We start from the raw sequence: 15,329 nt of genomic DNA on the forward strand, positions 1-15,329 counted from the left end.
AACGGAAGGAGTGGATTTGGTCTGTGTTACCTTTTTCAAGGTTGAAAGGAGTAATAAAGTAATAAAGAGGCTGTGTTTTTTTTTTTTATAAATATAGGTGCAACTCAACCCGTTCCGCACAACGTGATTGCTTGATGCCTTTATTCGCGAGCGAAAGCTCAGAAAATCTACCGTGTTCTGAAAAAAAAGTATATCGCTTTTTCACCGCGTCATATTCGCGTTCTGTTTGAAAGTATTCATGACAAAAAACAACAGTTCGAAAAAATAAATTAATGTGTGAATTAATTGCAAAAAAAACGCCCCTGGTGTGTAAAGGCCTTAATGGTTGATCAGATTCCACATATGGCTAAATGCTGTTATGAGTGTCATATTATTATTATTACTAATATTAGTTTAATTGATTTCTAGAGCTTCTTTTACCTGATAAGAATACAATTATTTGAAAATGCTGTTATGTTCTTGGCACAGAAATAGTCAGATTTAAATACTGAATATTGACCCAATTTAAAAGTTATTAGTTTCTGAAAAACTATTATACATAGATTGTAATTCAGCTCATGCTTTTCAATAATTTTCTTACATATACATGCTAAATATATTTTGCAAAATAACAAAGGTGCTGAGGCTGAGTTGTGTGCATTGGCTCAAACAGACAGAAAGCAGGCAGATTTGTAGGTACGCGGTAGGTAAGAGGGAACAGAAAAATCAGCTACTCACTCCAGCACAGTGAACAGCATCAAGGTCACCACCAGCGCACACAGAGAAGCACCAGAGCCGATGAACGTCAGCTTGGTCAAAATAAGCTCTTCCTCAGGACTCCACTGGGACAGAAGGGAAAGATAGTGAGAGAGAGAGGAGATGTTGGCAAACTATCACAGGTTTGATCCATCTGATGTCTTCTCAAAGACAGTAAATTTCTATCTCATTGCTTAATTTGTGAAACAGCTAAAAGCCAAAAATGTACAATTTAAAAAATGTTAAAGTGCTGCTGATGGTTTTATTTTTTGTTTATTTTACTACCTTTTATGTACTTTGGATAGACAGAAAGAACAGCTCTACTAATTCTTTCTTCAAAAGGATAGGCACACTGGGAGTGACACCTGCTGGTTAATATAATGTACTACAAATCCTATCCACAATCTTAGAGGTCAAAGATGATGACCTGAATTTAGATTTCACATCAGAAAAACATTTAGATTTAAATTATTTCTGTCAGAAGAACGGAAAAACAAATATCACATACTATACTATTTCACTACACCACTCATAACCTTAACCACAGTTTAAATTTGAGGTTTATTGTCGAATTTATAGTTAACATTAGAGCTGCAATAATTAATCAATTAGTTGTCAACTATCAAATTAATCGCCAACTATTTTGATAATTGATTAATCGGTTTGAGTATTTTTTTAACAAAAACAATTTAAAATTCTCTGATTTCAGCTTCTTATTTTCTGGTTTCTTTATTCCTCTATGACAAAAAACTGAATATCTTTGAGTGGTGGACAAAACAAGACATTTGAGGACGTTATCTTGGGGCTTTGGGAAACACTGATCAACATTTTTCACCATTTTCTGACATTTTATAGACCAAAGATTTAATTGATTGATTGAGAAAATAATCTACAAATTAAGACAATGAAAATGATTATTAGTTGCAGCACTAGTTAACATTTTCCCGTCATGCAACCTCTTCTTTCAACATGTTATTTAAATCACTACATCACAAATCATTTCATGAGTTACCTTCGACTCCAGGTAATTCATCAGCACTGCAAAGTTGGTGGTGTGGTTACAGAGACAGGAAGTGACACCAGAGCCGGCAAAGGTCACCCTGCAACCATCACTGGACCAGCTACTGGTATGATTATGCCTGTACAGCACAATACACAAGCACAGACACACACACACAAACACACCCTCATCAATTAGTTTCAGAGTGCAGAGACATTTAGTATTAAACATTAAGAATTAAATTAAATATATAAAGGATTTCATTTCTATCTGTCCAAATATATCTAATTTTGGAATGAAACCTCATGTACAATTATTATATTTGATTTTTGTGTTCAAGATTAAGATACACACAGCATCAAAAGAGTGAAATATGTCCTAAAAATTAATAGTACACAATAAGAGACCACCTCTTCATCATTTACCCAACGGCCTCAATCTGCACATTCATTTAACAGGGCTGTTTATGTGACTGTGTTGTTGGTCAAACTTACATCAAGCTGAAATTCCAAAAGGCACAAACAGGAGTAACTCGCTGTGAATACTCCACCTACAAACAGAAACACATATTTGCACTTGTTTTCTTTCTCTTTTAATATATGACCTTGGACTCTAACCAGCCAAAAGTGGATAAAAATCATGTGCTGCTTGCTGGGAGATGGAAATTCTTGTATGGTGACATATTGCATTTTGTGAGTTTATCAAAGGGCAACAAGTTAATCATAACGCAACTGCTATTCCCAAAGAATGGCTGTTTTTTTTTTACAAAATGTTTGCCATCAATTTCAGTTTCAAACCAGAACTGAATGTTTCTCTTTGTTGTTCAACACTGCAGACCCAAATTAGCATCATTAAACTTCATATAAAACGTGATCAATCGCCTGTCAACCTGGAAGGATCAGTTCAAATATATATATACTTGATATGATGGTCTTAATAATCATACTGTGTGAACAATGGACTATACCACGTGTGATGAGGAAAGGGTGTACTTGATGGCCACGGGGATGGTTTGGGCCTTGGAGGCATCACGGACGGTGGCTGAGATGACAACAGAAGCCAGGTGACCTGGTAGAGTTCTGGGAAGGCACACAACGGTTACCACTTACATCTGTCTTACACATTTAAAAAGGTTGGATATACACAAATTACAATTCAATCCAATCCAATCTACTGGTATCCACTGTCTGAATGATCCCTACTCTTTCAAAATGAAGAAGTGATTTGGTAGAAGCCAGAGCACACAAGTTAACTTTTTGATTTACATTTTTTTGTATTTGGTTTAACTTTATGTTATTATTAGAGAATAAGGACATTTACAAAAATGGAACATAAAATTAGTGCTGAATTCAACACCACATGAAAAAGAGAAAAAGTACGTTTTCACATAGATTTGACTATTTCAGGGCCATTTTTAATGAAGACATTACTGTACCTCAAGACAACCATCGTGGTTTCTGCTCATTAGATGCTTTTAACAACTGATTTCCAGAACTGATGAGCTATTATAAAATATATAAATGCTATACAAAGTGAAATCAAATAAGGCTAAGGTGCAAATAAAATGTGCTACTGACACTGAGCTTGTTTGTTTCTGTGAGTTGACTGTATCTCAGAATAGTCAGCAGCATTTAAAGTCGAGCAGAAGAGATGACAACAGACAATATACAGCCAACCTTTTGACTTTCTCTTGGTGACTCTGTGGAGGCTCCTCTGCTCCAGACTCAATCTCACTCAGATGGCTGTAGTGGGTATGAATAAACATCACTTCCTCATGCCCTGATAAGAGAGAAAGGAGGAGGAGACCAGATCTATTATCATTCTTTAGTAATACAAAATACATGGCTGAGCATCACTTCAGTTTCACAGTGTCACACTACAAACACGTTGCAAACACATTGTTCAGTTAGAAGGAGTATTAGTTACCCATCTACTCAAAGTTATGTTTCCAAAATGTCAAATATTTTAGATTTTGATCCGATTTTGTAGTCCCAACTAAGTTTCATATTCTGGAGGCATTTCGACAAACTCTTATAGCAAAACCTCTACAGCAAAGAATGTAACATGATTTAATCATATATTGTATTGTAACCTTTATTACTTCTGATATTAATATAATTAACAGAATCAACTGATTAACTTAATTATTTTATTTTATATAATACATTATATGCATCAAATACAATTTAAATGATGATTTGAACCAATTACATCTACAACTGCTTGAAGGGTGCAGGATGTAGGAAGTTGATTCAAATCCTTAAGCCATAAAACAGAGGCAGAAATCACATGTGCATTATATCTTTTAGTTTGATTTTAAGAATGAGCTGATAAGCGCTGCAAAGATATACATGCCTCATAGTGTAGCTACAGCACCTTAATGAAACAAAGCTAATATGACCAGGATGAACATTTCAGAACTTTTTTTTTTTAATCTGTACAAGCCAACTACAGTGTGTCTGATGTATGGTTATGGTTAGGCAACTAAAACACATGATTAAGATTACAATCACAATACTCTACAATCAAGGTTTTTAAATCTTAATTTAATCAGCAAAGAATGAACGTGCATGTATTTATTGCATTGCATGGTATGTACTGGTACTTAGATCAACCGTAGTGTGTAATTGGGAGTAGTAGGAAGAAGTTTGTGTGGGCACATGTGCATGTTGTTTGTGTACCAAATCATGTAAAACACATGTAATATGCGCACACATAGCATTTGTACATCTTAAAATTGAGTGTTTAAGCATAGAAGTTTTTCCTTCTCATTTGGGTTAGCCTCTATGACAAGTGCCTTTTCATGTGTGTGTGTGTGTGTGTGTGTGTGTGTGTGTGTGTGTGTGTGTGTGTGTGTGTGTGTGTGTGTGTGTGTGTGTGTGTGTGTGTTTCCTACCCAGTGTGTGTATCCTCTGGAGCTCAGTGTCAGGGATAAGCAGCTCATCCTGTCCACTGCTGCTGGCTGTGTGAGAGCCAACTGCAGATGGCTTGAAAACTTGACTACAACTGTCTTCAGTTAGCTTCTGCCACGTCATGTACACATCTGGAAGCAAAGACAGCAAAGACAGCCAGACAAGAGACAGATTAACAACAACAATAACGAGAAGCAGAAATGAAAGAATAGCCTCTATTTATCAGTGTTACAAAGCCAAGAGCTACCAGGGTTGGGTCGATAACAATTTACATGGTAGACTTATCAGTGTATCAAAAACGATTCCCTGAATTCTGAACATGTAACCGCTGCAAAAAATAAGGAATTGAAGGAGTGCAATACGACTAAAAAAGTCAGAAAACAAAAATGAAATTGCAATACTGATTGTGCAATCTCTACATCACAAGAATGCTGGCCTGTTTTTAAGTAAAACGTGTCATAGACAGCTGCTGTGAAATCCTATTTTTCATCTTTCTACAATTTCTCCATCAGCTTGGATCGCCACTGAAACTGTGCCTGTATTTTAGAACTGATGTGTACAAAGATGTTTTTATTACCTATGTTCTTGGTAGAAAGGGTGAAGCCTCTTTGCTCAGCAGATAGCATGTCTGCAAGAGTTTCAGTGAGACTGTCAATGCTCTGGACAATAGTAAAAGGTCCCACACTGACCTGTACAAGTAAAACAGACCCAACAACACAAAATTAGATTCATGGAAGACAAAAGATGACTTTCCAGGGTTAAAAAAGTTGTGAAAATGATGTTACCATGCTAAGATATCAGTGACTGTTTGGTTGAATCTGAGTTATCCCATACAACCCAGAAACATCTTTTTTTCTGACTGGTTAGACAGGATTTCTACATTTTACTTGGCTAAAGTACAATGCTAACTATACATCCCAGAATACACTCGCAAAAACAGATAAACACAGATCACCGCCTCACCCCGTCCTCTGACAGGCCCATCCACTGTGTAGCCATGTGGGGCTCCAGCATCAAACTCGCCACCTGTACATAGCTGGTAGCAATGGACACCATGACTTCTGCTGCGCCAGCTCCAGCAGGGTGAGAGCTAGAAGCCAGTGCTGTGAGGTCCGTCTCAATCATCTGGGTGAGGTAGAGGACATCACTTGAGGTGAGGAGGTGAGGGCCACCGGCCTCCACCACCTGAAGAACAGCCTGGGTCAGCTGCTGCAGCGAGGCCAGATCTCTGTCCAGGGAGGTATTACTGCTCAGATTAACCATCAGCTGAGGAAAAGAAGGATGGATAAAGATTCTGAACTGTATTTACCTGAGGTAAGGTGGTTGCAATACAATGCTGCAACAGATTGCAACAGATTCTATGAGATTTTATCCCAATAAGTTAGTCTTGAAAAACATCCAGTGTTGGGGACGTTACTCAGAAAAAGATATTATTCTCCTAAAATTGTAACAAGATATTTTTTTTAACGAGAGTACTTCACCTTGCCAATAAGTGCAAGTCTGGTATCAGCAAAGTAGATCAGTTTTTTCTGTTAATGGCATCAATTCTACCTTAAACATGGCCAACATTTCCTACACTACACAGCTTAAATCAAAGTTCATAAAGTTAGAAATATTCTGTGTTGCTGCAAATAGGTGAAATCCTGTTATCTTTTTACCATATCAGAGAGCACTGTCTTCTCAGTTGTTGAGCTGCCAATGCAGTCTAACCAATGCACCAATATAACCAAGGTGAGTTGTTATTAATTTATTGTACTGTACCACTAAATTACAGCTAGGGTGTCCAACTCACAGATTTGGTCAGAGAATCCTTGCTCAATCTACTGAAGAATGGTGTCTTTGGTAAACTGATAACATCCAGCACTTCTGCAGACAGAAACAGAGACAAATATTATTCAATACAATGCAATCTATTACAGCAAGAGCACAAACAGCCTCAGACCTTTCCATAGATTCAACACTCTTTGCTATACAAACAATTTAAAATGATAAATTATGCAAAGGTAGTATTTAGCTATAACAGTACGGAGGACAGAACCTGCCAAAGTCAAAAAATAAATAAATAAATGACTCAAAATAAATATATATGCCATTAAATTATAAAATGTTACACAAATTGATATTTACTTTAAGTTTCTTCTTTATTTATTTACCTTTGTATTAATTCCCATATCTACTCTTATATTTAAATTCCGCTTTTATTTATTTATTTGTATTAACATTTAAATGTATCTATTTTTGCATTTATTTATTTTAAATATATTTAAATGTATTTATTCATTATTAAATGTACATATTTATTTATGTATTTAATTATTTCTGCATGATTTTCCCTTTGCATTTCCCTCCCTATTTATTCCCCCACACTCATTTATTTATCTCTATTTCCACTGTCTCTCAGAGTTAGATACAGCAGAGCAAATCATTAAATAACATCAAGAATAAAATGCATAAAAATCCATTGACATTATTATTATTGGTACCTTTCTTAAACTGGCAGACGGCCCCTCTGAATGAATCACACTTGACCAGGCCCGAGCTCTCAGTAACAGGGTCAAAGATGCCACAAGACTCGGACTCAGACTCAGACTTAGGCTCAGGGCTTTGGAACAACTCAAAGGAGACGGTTTGATTCTGCAAAGAATTTCCATCCAGGAGGGAATCCAAGAACGAATCTGCTGACACGGTGAAGTTTCCTAGCGAAGGAAATGGCAAAGGTTATTCTTAATGTTAAATTCTTGAAAGTGAAAGAGGGTCACATCAAGACTGAATGTCATGTCAGTTACAGTAGTCCAGATAATCATGATGTAATTCTAGGCAGAAGACTCAAGAGTTCCCCCAAGATATGATGTTACATCATAAACGTATGTAATAAACTTCACATGATAACCCCAACATCATCTCCATATACTGTAGTTATTGTTGAGCTAACACTCTCTTAGCCAAACCGTTGAAGTAGTAAGTAAGTAAGCAGTCAGTGAATTCCAAAATGCCCCAAAAAGTGTTTTCTGCTGTCCCCACAGCTATAGTGTACGATAGCATGTGCAACGGCAAATTGGTCTAAGTTAGGAAAGCTTGTGGTCATGCCAAATAACTGTACATTTTTCTATTCTATATTTATGTTTCTTGACTGTGCAGTACTTTTATTTTCTCTTACACCAAAGCACCAAGGCACATTCCTTGTATGTGAAAACCTTCATGTACTTGGTAATAAACCTGATTCTGATTCTGAGATTTAGGCAACGATAACAACTGGATAAAGTTATAAAACCATCGTGGTCATGGTTACAGAAAGATCTGTCACAGACAAGTAAAAGGTGTTATTTTTGGTTAAACACCGCGGTGTGGTTGTAAGCTTAAGGCTGATATTTATGGATGAACAGACAAGAGGATGTGGGTCTTGGTGTAGGACAGTTTGGTATGTGACGACCTCTGGAATGGCTGCTGATCAGAAGACTAGCTGTTTCAAGGATTGAATCTGTAGCAGTTCAGTTGCAGGAGTAGCAGGGGTGTAACGATACATCAATATGGATCGATATATCAATTCAATTTAGTGATCAACGACCCAATGTCATCGATGCAAAGTGAAAACGTTGATACATTTTGTACGATTTCTACGATACGCCTTTATTTTGAAATTATTTACTGATAAAAAACATTTGAAACATGATAAAATGTGGCACTTTATAGCGAACAACAGGATTTTTTTTTTTATTATTTATATTAAAAAGAAGAGATTGTTTTTCATTTAAATGTCTGTAAGAGCTCAGTAATACAAATGTCAAATTACTGTCTATTTATTTCGTTGTTTTTCTGTGAGTTGATGTAAATGCAACTGATTGTGGTGGTAAATATCTATGAAATATGATATTCTGTCATATCAATCGTAGGCCCCTGAAATGAATCGGATCTAAATCGGATCGTGGCAGACTTTGTGATATCAGCAAATATCATATTGTGATGAAACTTGTGATTTATACCCCTAAGGAGTAGTGTGGCCTATATATGTATGTCTGAACTGGTCTGATGAGAAAGAGGAAGACTTAAGCAGCCTGACTGGATACCAGGTACTAACATGTTAAAGTCCTATTACTTAAAGACCAAAGGATCAATCCTGGCAACAGCTACTGTACATACCCTAACTCTGTTGATCATTAAAAGATACAAAATAAAGAAAGATAAAAAATACTGAAACAAAAAACTGAAAATCACTAAAGGAGTGCAAGTGCACTATCCTTTCAGCATGCTCAGTTCCAGGAGGAGGAGTGTTTTGGGCTCTCATTGCTCATCGGGGAGCATGATGTCAGCGCGGGAGAAGTTTGTTTTGAAGGGTGGGATTCAGAGTGACGTGATTCACAAAACATTTACAAGAACCATTATGAGCCCTGCCTTTTGCCAATTACAACTTAGTCACCGTCTCCCCCTATGCAGTGGAGCGGGAGAGCAAATGAGACAGATTTCCTCTTTCCTTCAATCTCTTTAAACTTCCAGTAGTGCTTAATGCTGGAAAGGAAAAGAGTGTGTGCGTGCACGTGAGTGTGTTTGTTTACCGTCTGTATGTAAGTTTGCCCAAAGCATGATGCCACAAATTCAGAAAGGATTAGGGATATCCTGATCAAGCTTGTTTTTGCTGACCCCAATCCAAGTCATTTAATAATGAGTAAAGCACATTTATAACAAGTAATAAAATGTGTGAACTTCACAGCTCATCTGTCTTTTCAAACAAAGGAATTGTAGCTAAAGATCAGGAATTTCCTTTTCAAGTTAGTCAGGAACAGATTCGGAAAAAAAAGAGATCTGGAATAGATCATAAAAAGCTAAGAAAGCACTGGTCTTTTGCAATAAAACAGTCTTGCAGTCCTACTGTATGTTTTCACACTTTGAGCTCATGTCTTAAATGTACTTTTTAATCTAATTTACTTTTTGAAGTAGATTTTGTGAACTACTTTTCTCTTAGTGTGTACCTCACTGTAACTATTTCCCTAACTATTTAAATTATACTAGTTGACTACAGTTTTAGTGATCCCACTGTTTAAAACAAGTACTTAAAGCGTGTTATTCCAAGTACTTAAAGCCAACATCTATTTAAATGACATCATGGTTGGGCCTGATAAGAGAGATAAGAGCAGAGTGGGTGTAGAGGGAGATGAAACAGAGAAGAGCAGATATGGGTCTAGTCGTATCTGCAATTAATTCACAGTATTTATTTGACTCTGCTTGGATGCCAGATGGGTGTGGTTTACACATCAGGCCAGCTCAGATCTTGGCATGTTACTGAAAAGTTTGTAGTCCTAAATGACTTTCAAATGGTCTCTATGCGATTGTTTTTTTCTGCATAGCAACCCCACCCAGTGGTCGTGCCAAACTATCTAAACTGTAAACAATATTTGAAAATAATGCTTAACTATTCCTCTGGACCTTGCAGATAGATTTGAGTATCTTCTGTCTTTCATGGTGTAAACTATTCCTGAACTCCCCTGTACTTGGTGATTACATAAGCTTTGATTTAGATTCTGGTAACCCTTCAGCCTCTTCCCGTCCTCATGGTGCATCATAACAAATGTACCTTGACATGGGCTGTCTCTCCTCGGCTCCGCAAGGGATGACTCTATTTCCATGGCTGCTTCACTCCACTTGAACACCAGCCCAGAGGAAATGGGTGAACACAACTTTTCCATGGTGTAGATTTCGCTGCTGTTCAGTACCCGATCCCATATGTGCAGCTCTGTGATGCTCCCTGAGAATGACTCATCCTTCTTAAATGAACCCCCAAAGGTGCCCTGCTCCTGTCCAATAATGAAACGGCCATCCGGGCCAATGCTGTTAGAACTTAATCCATCACCCCTTGACACCATAAGGCCATGAATATACAGTGCCCAGCGTCCACCGTTCTGGCTCCAAGAAACGCACACAGAGTGCCAGGAGTCGTCGTGGTCGAAGGCTTCTTGGTAAGGTCCATGAATGCCATGGACCAGCAGAGCCAGTTGCACAGGCTTGCTCTTGGTCAGCTTCACACGGAGCTGGAACTCATTAATATATGACTGGATGGAATAAGAAAAAATGGTGGAAACTCCAGAGAAATTTGGATCGAAGCGGAGACGGGTGCAAACGGTCACTGAATCCATGGAGGAGAAATTGCGCAGGAGACGGGCATGCTTCCTGTCCGAGCGCTCAGTGAACTCCAGAATCAGGGTGTCCGAGGAGGAACCTTTGGTTTCACCCCACACAGAGAAGGAAGAGGTGTTATTATGAAGGAAAATCCTTCCACAGCTCTCGGAAAAGATGGAAACTAATCATAAAATTCCACTTTGTGAACTGTAAACACTTGGGAAACATTTATTCACTGTGGCTAAGAGTGTTGCATGAGTGTTTCTCTATTTTTTACTAATGGGATTATTGTGCATATTATATATGTTTTTCTTTGTTTTGTATATTGTTTGGACCCAAATGTTTTATATTTTTGTGTCAATAAAAGAACTAACTAACTATGGCAGCATTGTCAGCCCCATTTCATATTCTATTCCCCTTTTATTAAGCCAGTGAGTAGGCTGAAAGGTGTCTTGGAAAAGAAAAACAATGAGCCTACTATGTAAAAAGAAGGGGTGCTAAAAAGGGTGCTGTGCTTATGTTATGTATAAATTGTTACAAATTGCACTCTGAACCTACTTGTTGTTGTACGTGTCATGACTTTCCTGGCAATCCACACAGGGTGAGAGATGTTCAAGGATTTTAAAAAGCTGGTCAGCTCTTGCTTCTCTACTGGGTTGGAGGCAGTGGCCAAGGCCCCAAAGCGCTGGTTACACAGATCTCCTGCATTGTCCCATTGCAGGCGATCAGGCACATACTCATAGTAAGACTCATCATATGTCCGGTTTCTAGTTCCCAGTGTAAAGGCTGTTCAAAAAAGAGAGAAGAAGATTAGAAGATTTAGTAGAGAGACACCCCAGACAGCATTGGTTAAAAACAAAAAAATCAGGCTAAAATGTCTGTCTGTTTTGATTTTGTTTCTGACGTCCCAAGGACATCTTAATCCTGTTCAGATCATATCTGGGGCTTCATCCCATAATCAACGTTTGTCATCTGGATTAAACCCAGTGGTAGAGCAGCACCACCACAAGATGACATAATTAAAAGAGCATTAGTCAAACCTCAAAAGATGGTAAACAATGTGGAAAACATGTACAAATATGGCATGAGTTGATTTCATGTTGAAGAACATTACAGTCTCCTCATCAGCCCACACAGATCTGACACTTTTGTGTCCCGCCATTTTTTGTCTCTTCAGTGGAGCTAAGCTTTTAGTGACCCCCGTTCTTAACAGTATTCAAACTTTTCCACCTCAACCTGGCATAAGCACTTTTTTTTTAGCAAAAAAAGTGCATAAAATCAGGCATCAGCCACGATGTCATCACTTTCTGTTCACCTAACGTGTTATGTTAGTGAGCTACAAATTAATTCAACTTGAATTTGTCTTCAGATATAGTAACCAATGTTCCCCTAGAGATACCACTAGAGGTTAAGTGAGAAAATGTGTAATTATGCCAATGCTAGTTAGTCTGCTTCATCTAGCAAGTTGACCCCCTTATTAAAAGAAATAAATGAAATAAAAAGTGACTTACCGGATATATAGCTGTGGAAACAAACCTGAAACATGAGTATTTAGAAGTTTAGCTCATTTGCTGAAGGTATGAAGGACAGCACCTAAGCTGGCTAGCATTAGCTGGTATTCTTTACTAATAAGATAATACAATATGGGTCTTAACTGACTAGGTAGAGCCGAAGAACAAGCCTGTTTTCTAACAGAACACCTCACCATACATTGTCAGGCCCTGCACCAAATATTGAAAACCAAAACAGGCTATGTTTAAATGTCTTTAAATGATTTCCATGATTAATTCAACAGTAAACTATCTGCAGCACAAAATAAAAGTTAATTGCCTGCAATTTTACTTGGCACAGTAATTTAGAACACTTTTATAAACCCATGATTCTAATTGACTTTCTAGCCAATCAGAAGCCAGTATTTTCTCTATCTCACAAATGACTAGTTTAAGGAAAAACAGGGAAAATGAATGCATTTAGTCCAATCAGACAACGTGCATTAAGGCATATTTACACATCCACAAATATAATACAAAGGCAGACAAACATCCATAAGGACTCTGAAAAAGTCATAACGTGTTTGATGATAATATAAAAACTACTTACCAGCAGGCCTATATTGGGGAACAATAACCAGTGCATCCTGAAAAAAGCATGGGATGTAATTTAATCGTATTCTTATCTTGATCAAGCATAAAAAGCTAAACGAATCTTTTTTTTTTTTTTTTTACCTTAATTAGTCGTCTTGATAAAAACTTTTTGCGCGTCTTCTCATTCCAATCGCGTCGTGTCTGTGAACGCAGCATTCAACCACTAAAGCGACGGGTTTCTGTGTGTTTAATCCACTAAGTGTAAAGTTTAAAGTAGGTTTTCTTCTTCTCAGCGGTGATCTAGCAGACCGTCATTAAAGTAGAGAAGAAACCCTGGTGGTAGCTGACTCCAGAGAGCATGAAGGGAGGTTGCCGAGGAAGCTGCAGACAGCGAGGAGGAGGAGGAGGAGGAAGAGGAGGAGTGGGTGTAACCTGCAGCGAGTAGATTTAACTAAAGTAGGGTTCAAGGACCTACAGGGGCCCTTGAGTGGGTGCCGGGGGGTCTAGTTCAACGAGTTTTGCACTAAATGCACAAATTAATGTGAATCTATTAATCAAGTTGATGGTGTTAGAGTTAAAGTGTGTCAACCAGGAGTTTCTAACATAATAAAGTTTGGGACCATTTAGTCAAGGTGTCAGCAACCTGCGGGTCTGGAGCCACATGCGGCTCTTTACCCCCTCTCCAGTGGATTATTAAAAGAATTTGTGGAAATAAACAACTGTTTTTTTGTGTACATTTCAATTCTATGTATCATTGTTGTAGGTGTATGGTACGACGGTACGACGGAGTATTAGGGCCACTTTGAGGGGAAAAAATAAATCGGTTGAAGTTGTAATATTATGAGAATAAAGTCATAATATTATAAAGTAGTAATTTTACGTGTTATTTTCTTTTTTCTCGTAAACTTCTGACTTCATTCTCGTAATATGACGACTTTTGTCTTGTAATATTAGGACTTTATTCTCGTAATATTACTTTTTTTCTCGTAAAGTTATGACTTTATACTCGTAACATTAGGACTTTTTTCTCATAATATTACGAGTATTTTATTCTCGAAATCTCAGTTTTTTTTCTTCAATGTGGCCCTAATATTCCGTAGTACATTTGCTCTTTGCCCCTTACTGCATTAGACTTATATAATATACTTAGACTATAAACTGTGTTACCTTCATCACAACGCTCAAATATTTTGAGGCTCCAGACATTTTTTTTTGTTGCCTAAAATGGCTCTTTTGATAGTAAAGGCTGCTGACACCTGATTTAGTCTGATGCAGTAGTTCCGAAATAGTATACAGGGAGTCCCCCACCATTAATAATAATACAATAATCAAAATTTAACTTCCTATAAATTAACAGTAAGGTGAATGTAGAGATTCATTTTCAAGCTATTACAGAGGTCAACATGTATGTGTACATCTGTGGACTTTTGTCATATGACTTCAGTATTTTACTCACTAAAAGGTAATTACCCAATTAAAGCTTCAGTAGGCAGAATTTATTGGCATCATTGGGCAAAAATTCCATAATATCCTTTCAGCATATTGTAATTCAAGTGTTCTGAGAGATAACTAGACTTCTGCACCTCCTCATAGCTCTGTTTTCAGGCTTTAAAAAATCTAGCCAGTGACGGGAGACTTTGAACAATCACAGATCATTTCAGAGGGAGAGCGTTCCTTTTGAGCGTTCCTATTGGCTGTGCTCTGGCTGGTGGGCGGTGCTTGGTATTTCCTCAAGAGATCTCATGGCTGCCAGGTCACAAACTTTCTCCTTTTACATCTAAACAGTACACTACTAGATGTTTCAGAAAACATTTGAGAAATAGGAATTACAGTAACAGAATATTGATTCATATTTGATCAGCGCTGCCTAGTTTGACCGTTTGTTCAGAGTTCCCGAGTGATTGACAGCTGCTCAGAGACGGCAAGGCTCCAGATCAGCTCTGATTGGTTGTTTTCCTCTAGTCTGTGACATCTTAAAGATGCCATTAGGAGCACCGGAGGACACGGGCACATGATTTTTTTTCAGATTACCCGTCTCATGCACTACTGTCAGGATATAGTGACCGTTTTATAAAAACAACTCTTTAAAATCATATTTGCTCCAATTCTACCCACTGCAGCTTTAAGGAATGTGTATATGCATGCTTTGATACACATGTTTAATATTTCCCACTTACAATGTATACTGTGCTGTATTCCAGTGTCAATTCACAACTAATACAAATCTTCTCATTATACTGTAGGTCCTTACCAGGAGTCCACCGTTGACTGAATATTGACCAGCAATATGAAAGGTTCGGTTCCTTGTCAAATCAAGCCACGTGAGTTTATTACAGAAGTACAAGTTGCTGTATTATTTTGACATACCAAATTGTTACAAAGTGATACAAAAGACTAAGAGGACATAAAACCCTACATGTATTAAGAAAAAACACTGAGTATACAAGTCTCTCCTGAGTGCAGATAGTTGCAGTGCGTGGTATACAACAT

General features: G+C 37.6%; 1 protein-coding gene across 2 annotated transcripts in view; it reads right to left on the bottom strand.

Annotated features, from left to right (window-relative positions):
- The window catches only part of LOC141767364 (adhesion G protein-coupled receptor D2), a 105,938-nt gene extending 92,693 nt beyond the window's left edge, over positions 1–13,245 (bottom strand). The window contains exons 1-15 of one of the 2 annotated variants that reach the window (XM_074634576.1): positions 12,981–13,245; positions 12,856–12,892; positions 12,267–12,291; positions 11,314–11,541; positions 10,214–10,855; positions 7,131–7,343; positions 6,440–6,513; positions 5,611–5,913; positions 5,225–5,336; positions 4,632–4,778; positions 3,412–3,514; positions 2,703–2,814; positions 2,230–2,285; positions 1,748–1,874; positions 718–821 (exon numbers count right to left, since the gene is read on the bottom strand). In XM_074634576.1, coding sequence (XP_074490677.1) covers positions 718–821; positions 1,748–1,874; positions 2,230–2,285; positions 2,703–2,814; positions 3,412–3,514; positions 4,632–4,778; positions 5,225–5,336; positions 5,611–5,913; positions 6,440–6,513; positions 7,131–7,343; positions 10,214–10,855; positions 11,314–11,541; positions 12,267–12,291; positions 12,856–12,891 — 2,282 coding nt within the window. In that variant the 5' untranslated portion in view covers position 12,892; positions 12,981–13,245. The remainder of the gene's footprint in view (positions 1–717; positions 822–1,747; positions 1,875–2,229; positions 2,286–2,702; positions 2,815–3,411; positions 3,515–4,631; positions 4,779–5,224; positions 5,337–5,610; positions 5,914–6,439; positions 6,514–7,130; positions 7,344–10,213; positions 10,856–11,313; positions 11,542–12,266; positions 12,292–12,855; positions 12,893–12,980) is intronic. The other variant, XM_074634578.1, reaches the window with a different exon arrangement.
- Between the last annotated feature and the right edge of the window lie 2,084 nt (positions 13,246–15,329).

Source organism: Sebastes fasciatus, chromosome 5, assembly GCF_043250625.1.
Source record: "Sebastes fasciatus isolate fSebFas1 chromosome 5, fSebFas1.pri, whole genome shotgun sequence".
NCBI lineage: Eukaryota > Metazoa > Chordata > Actinopteri > Perciformes > Sebastidae > Sebastes > Sebastes fasciatus.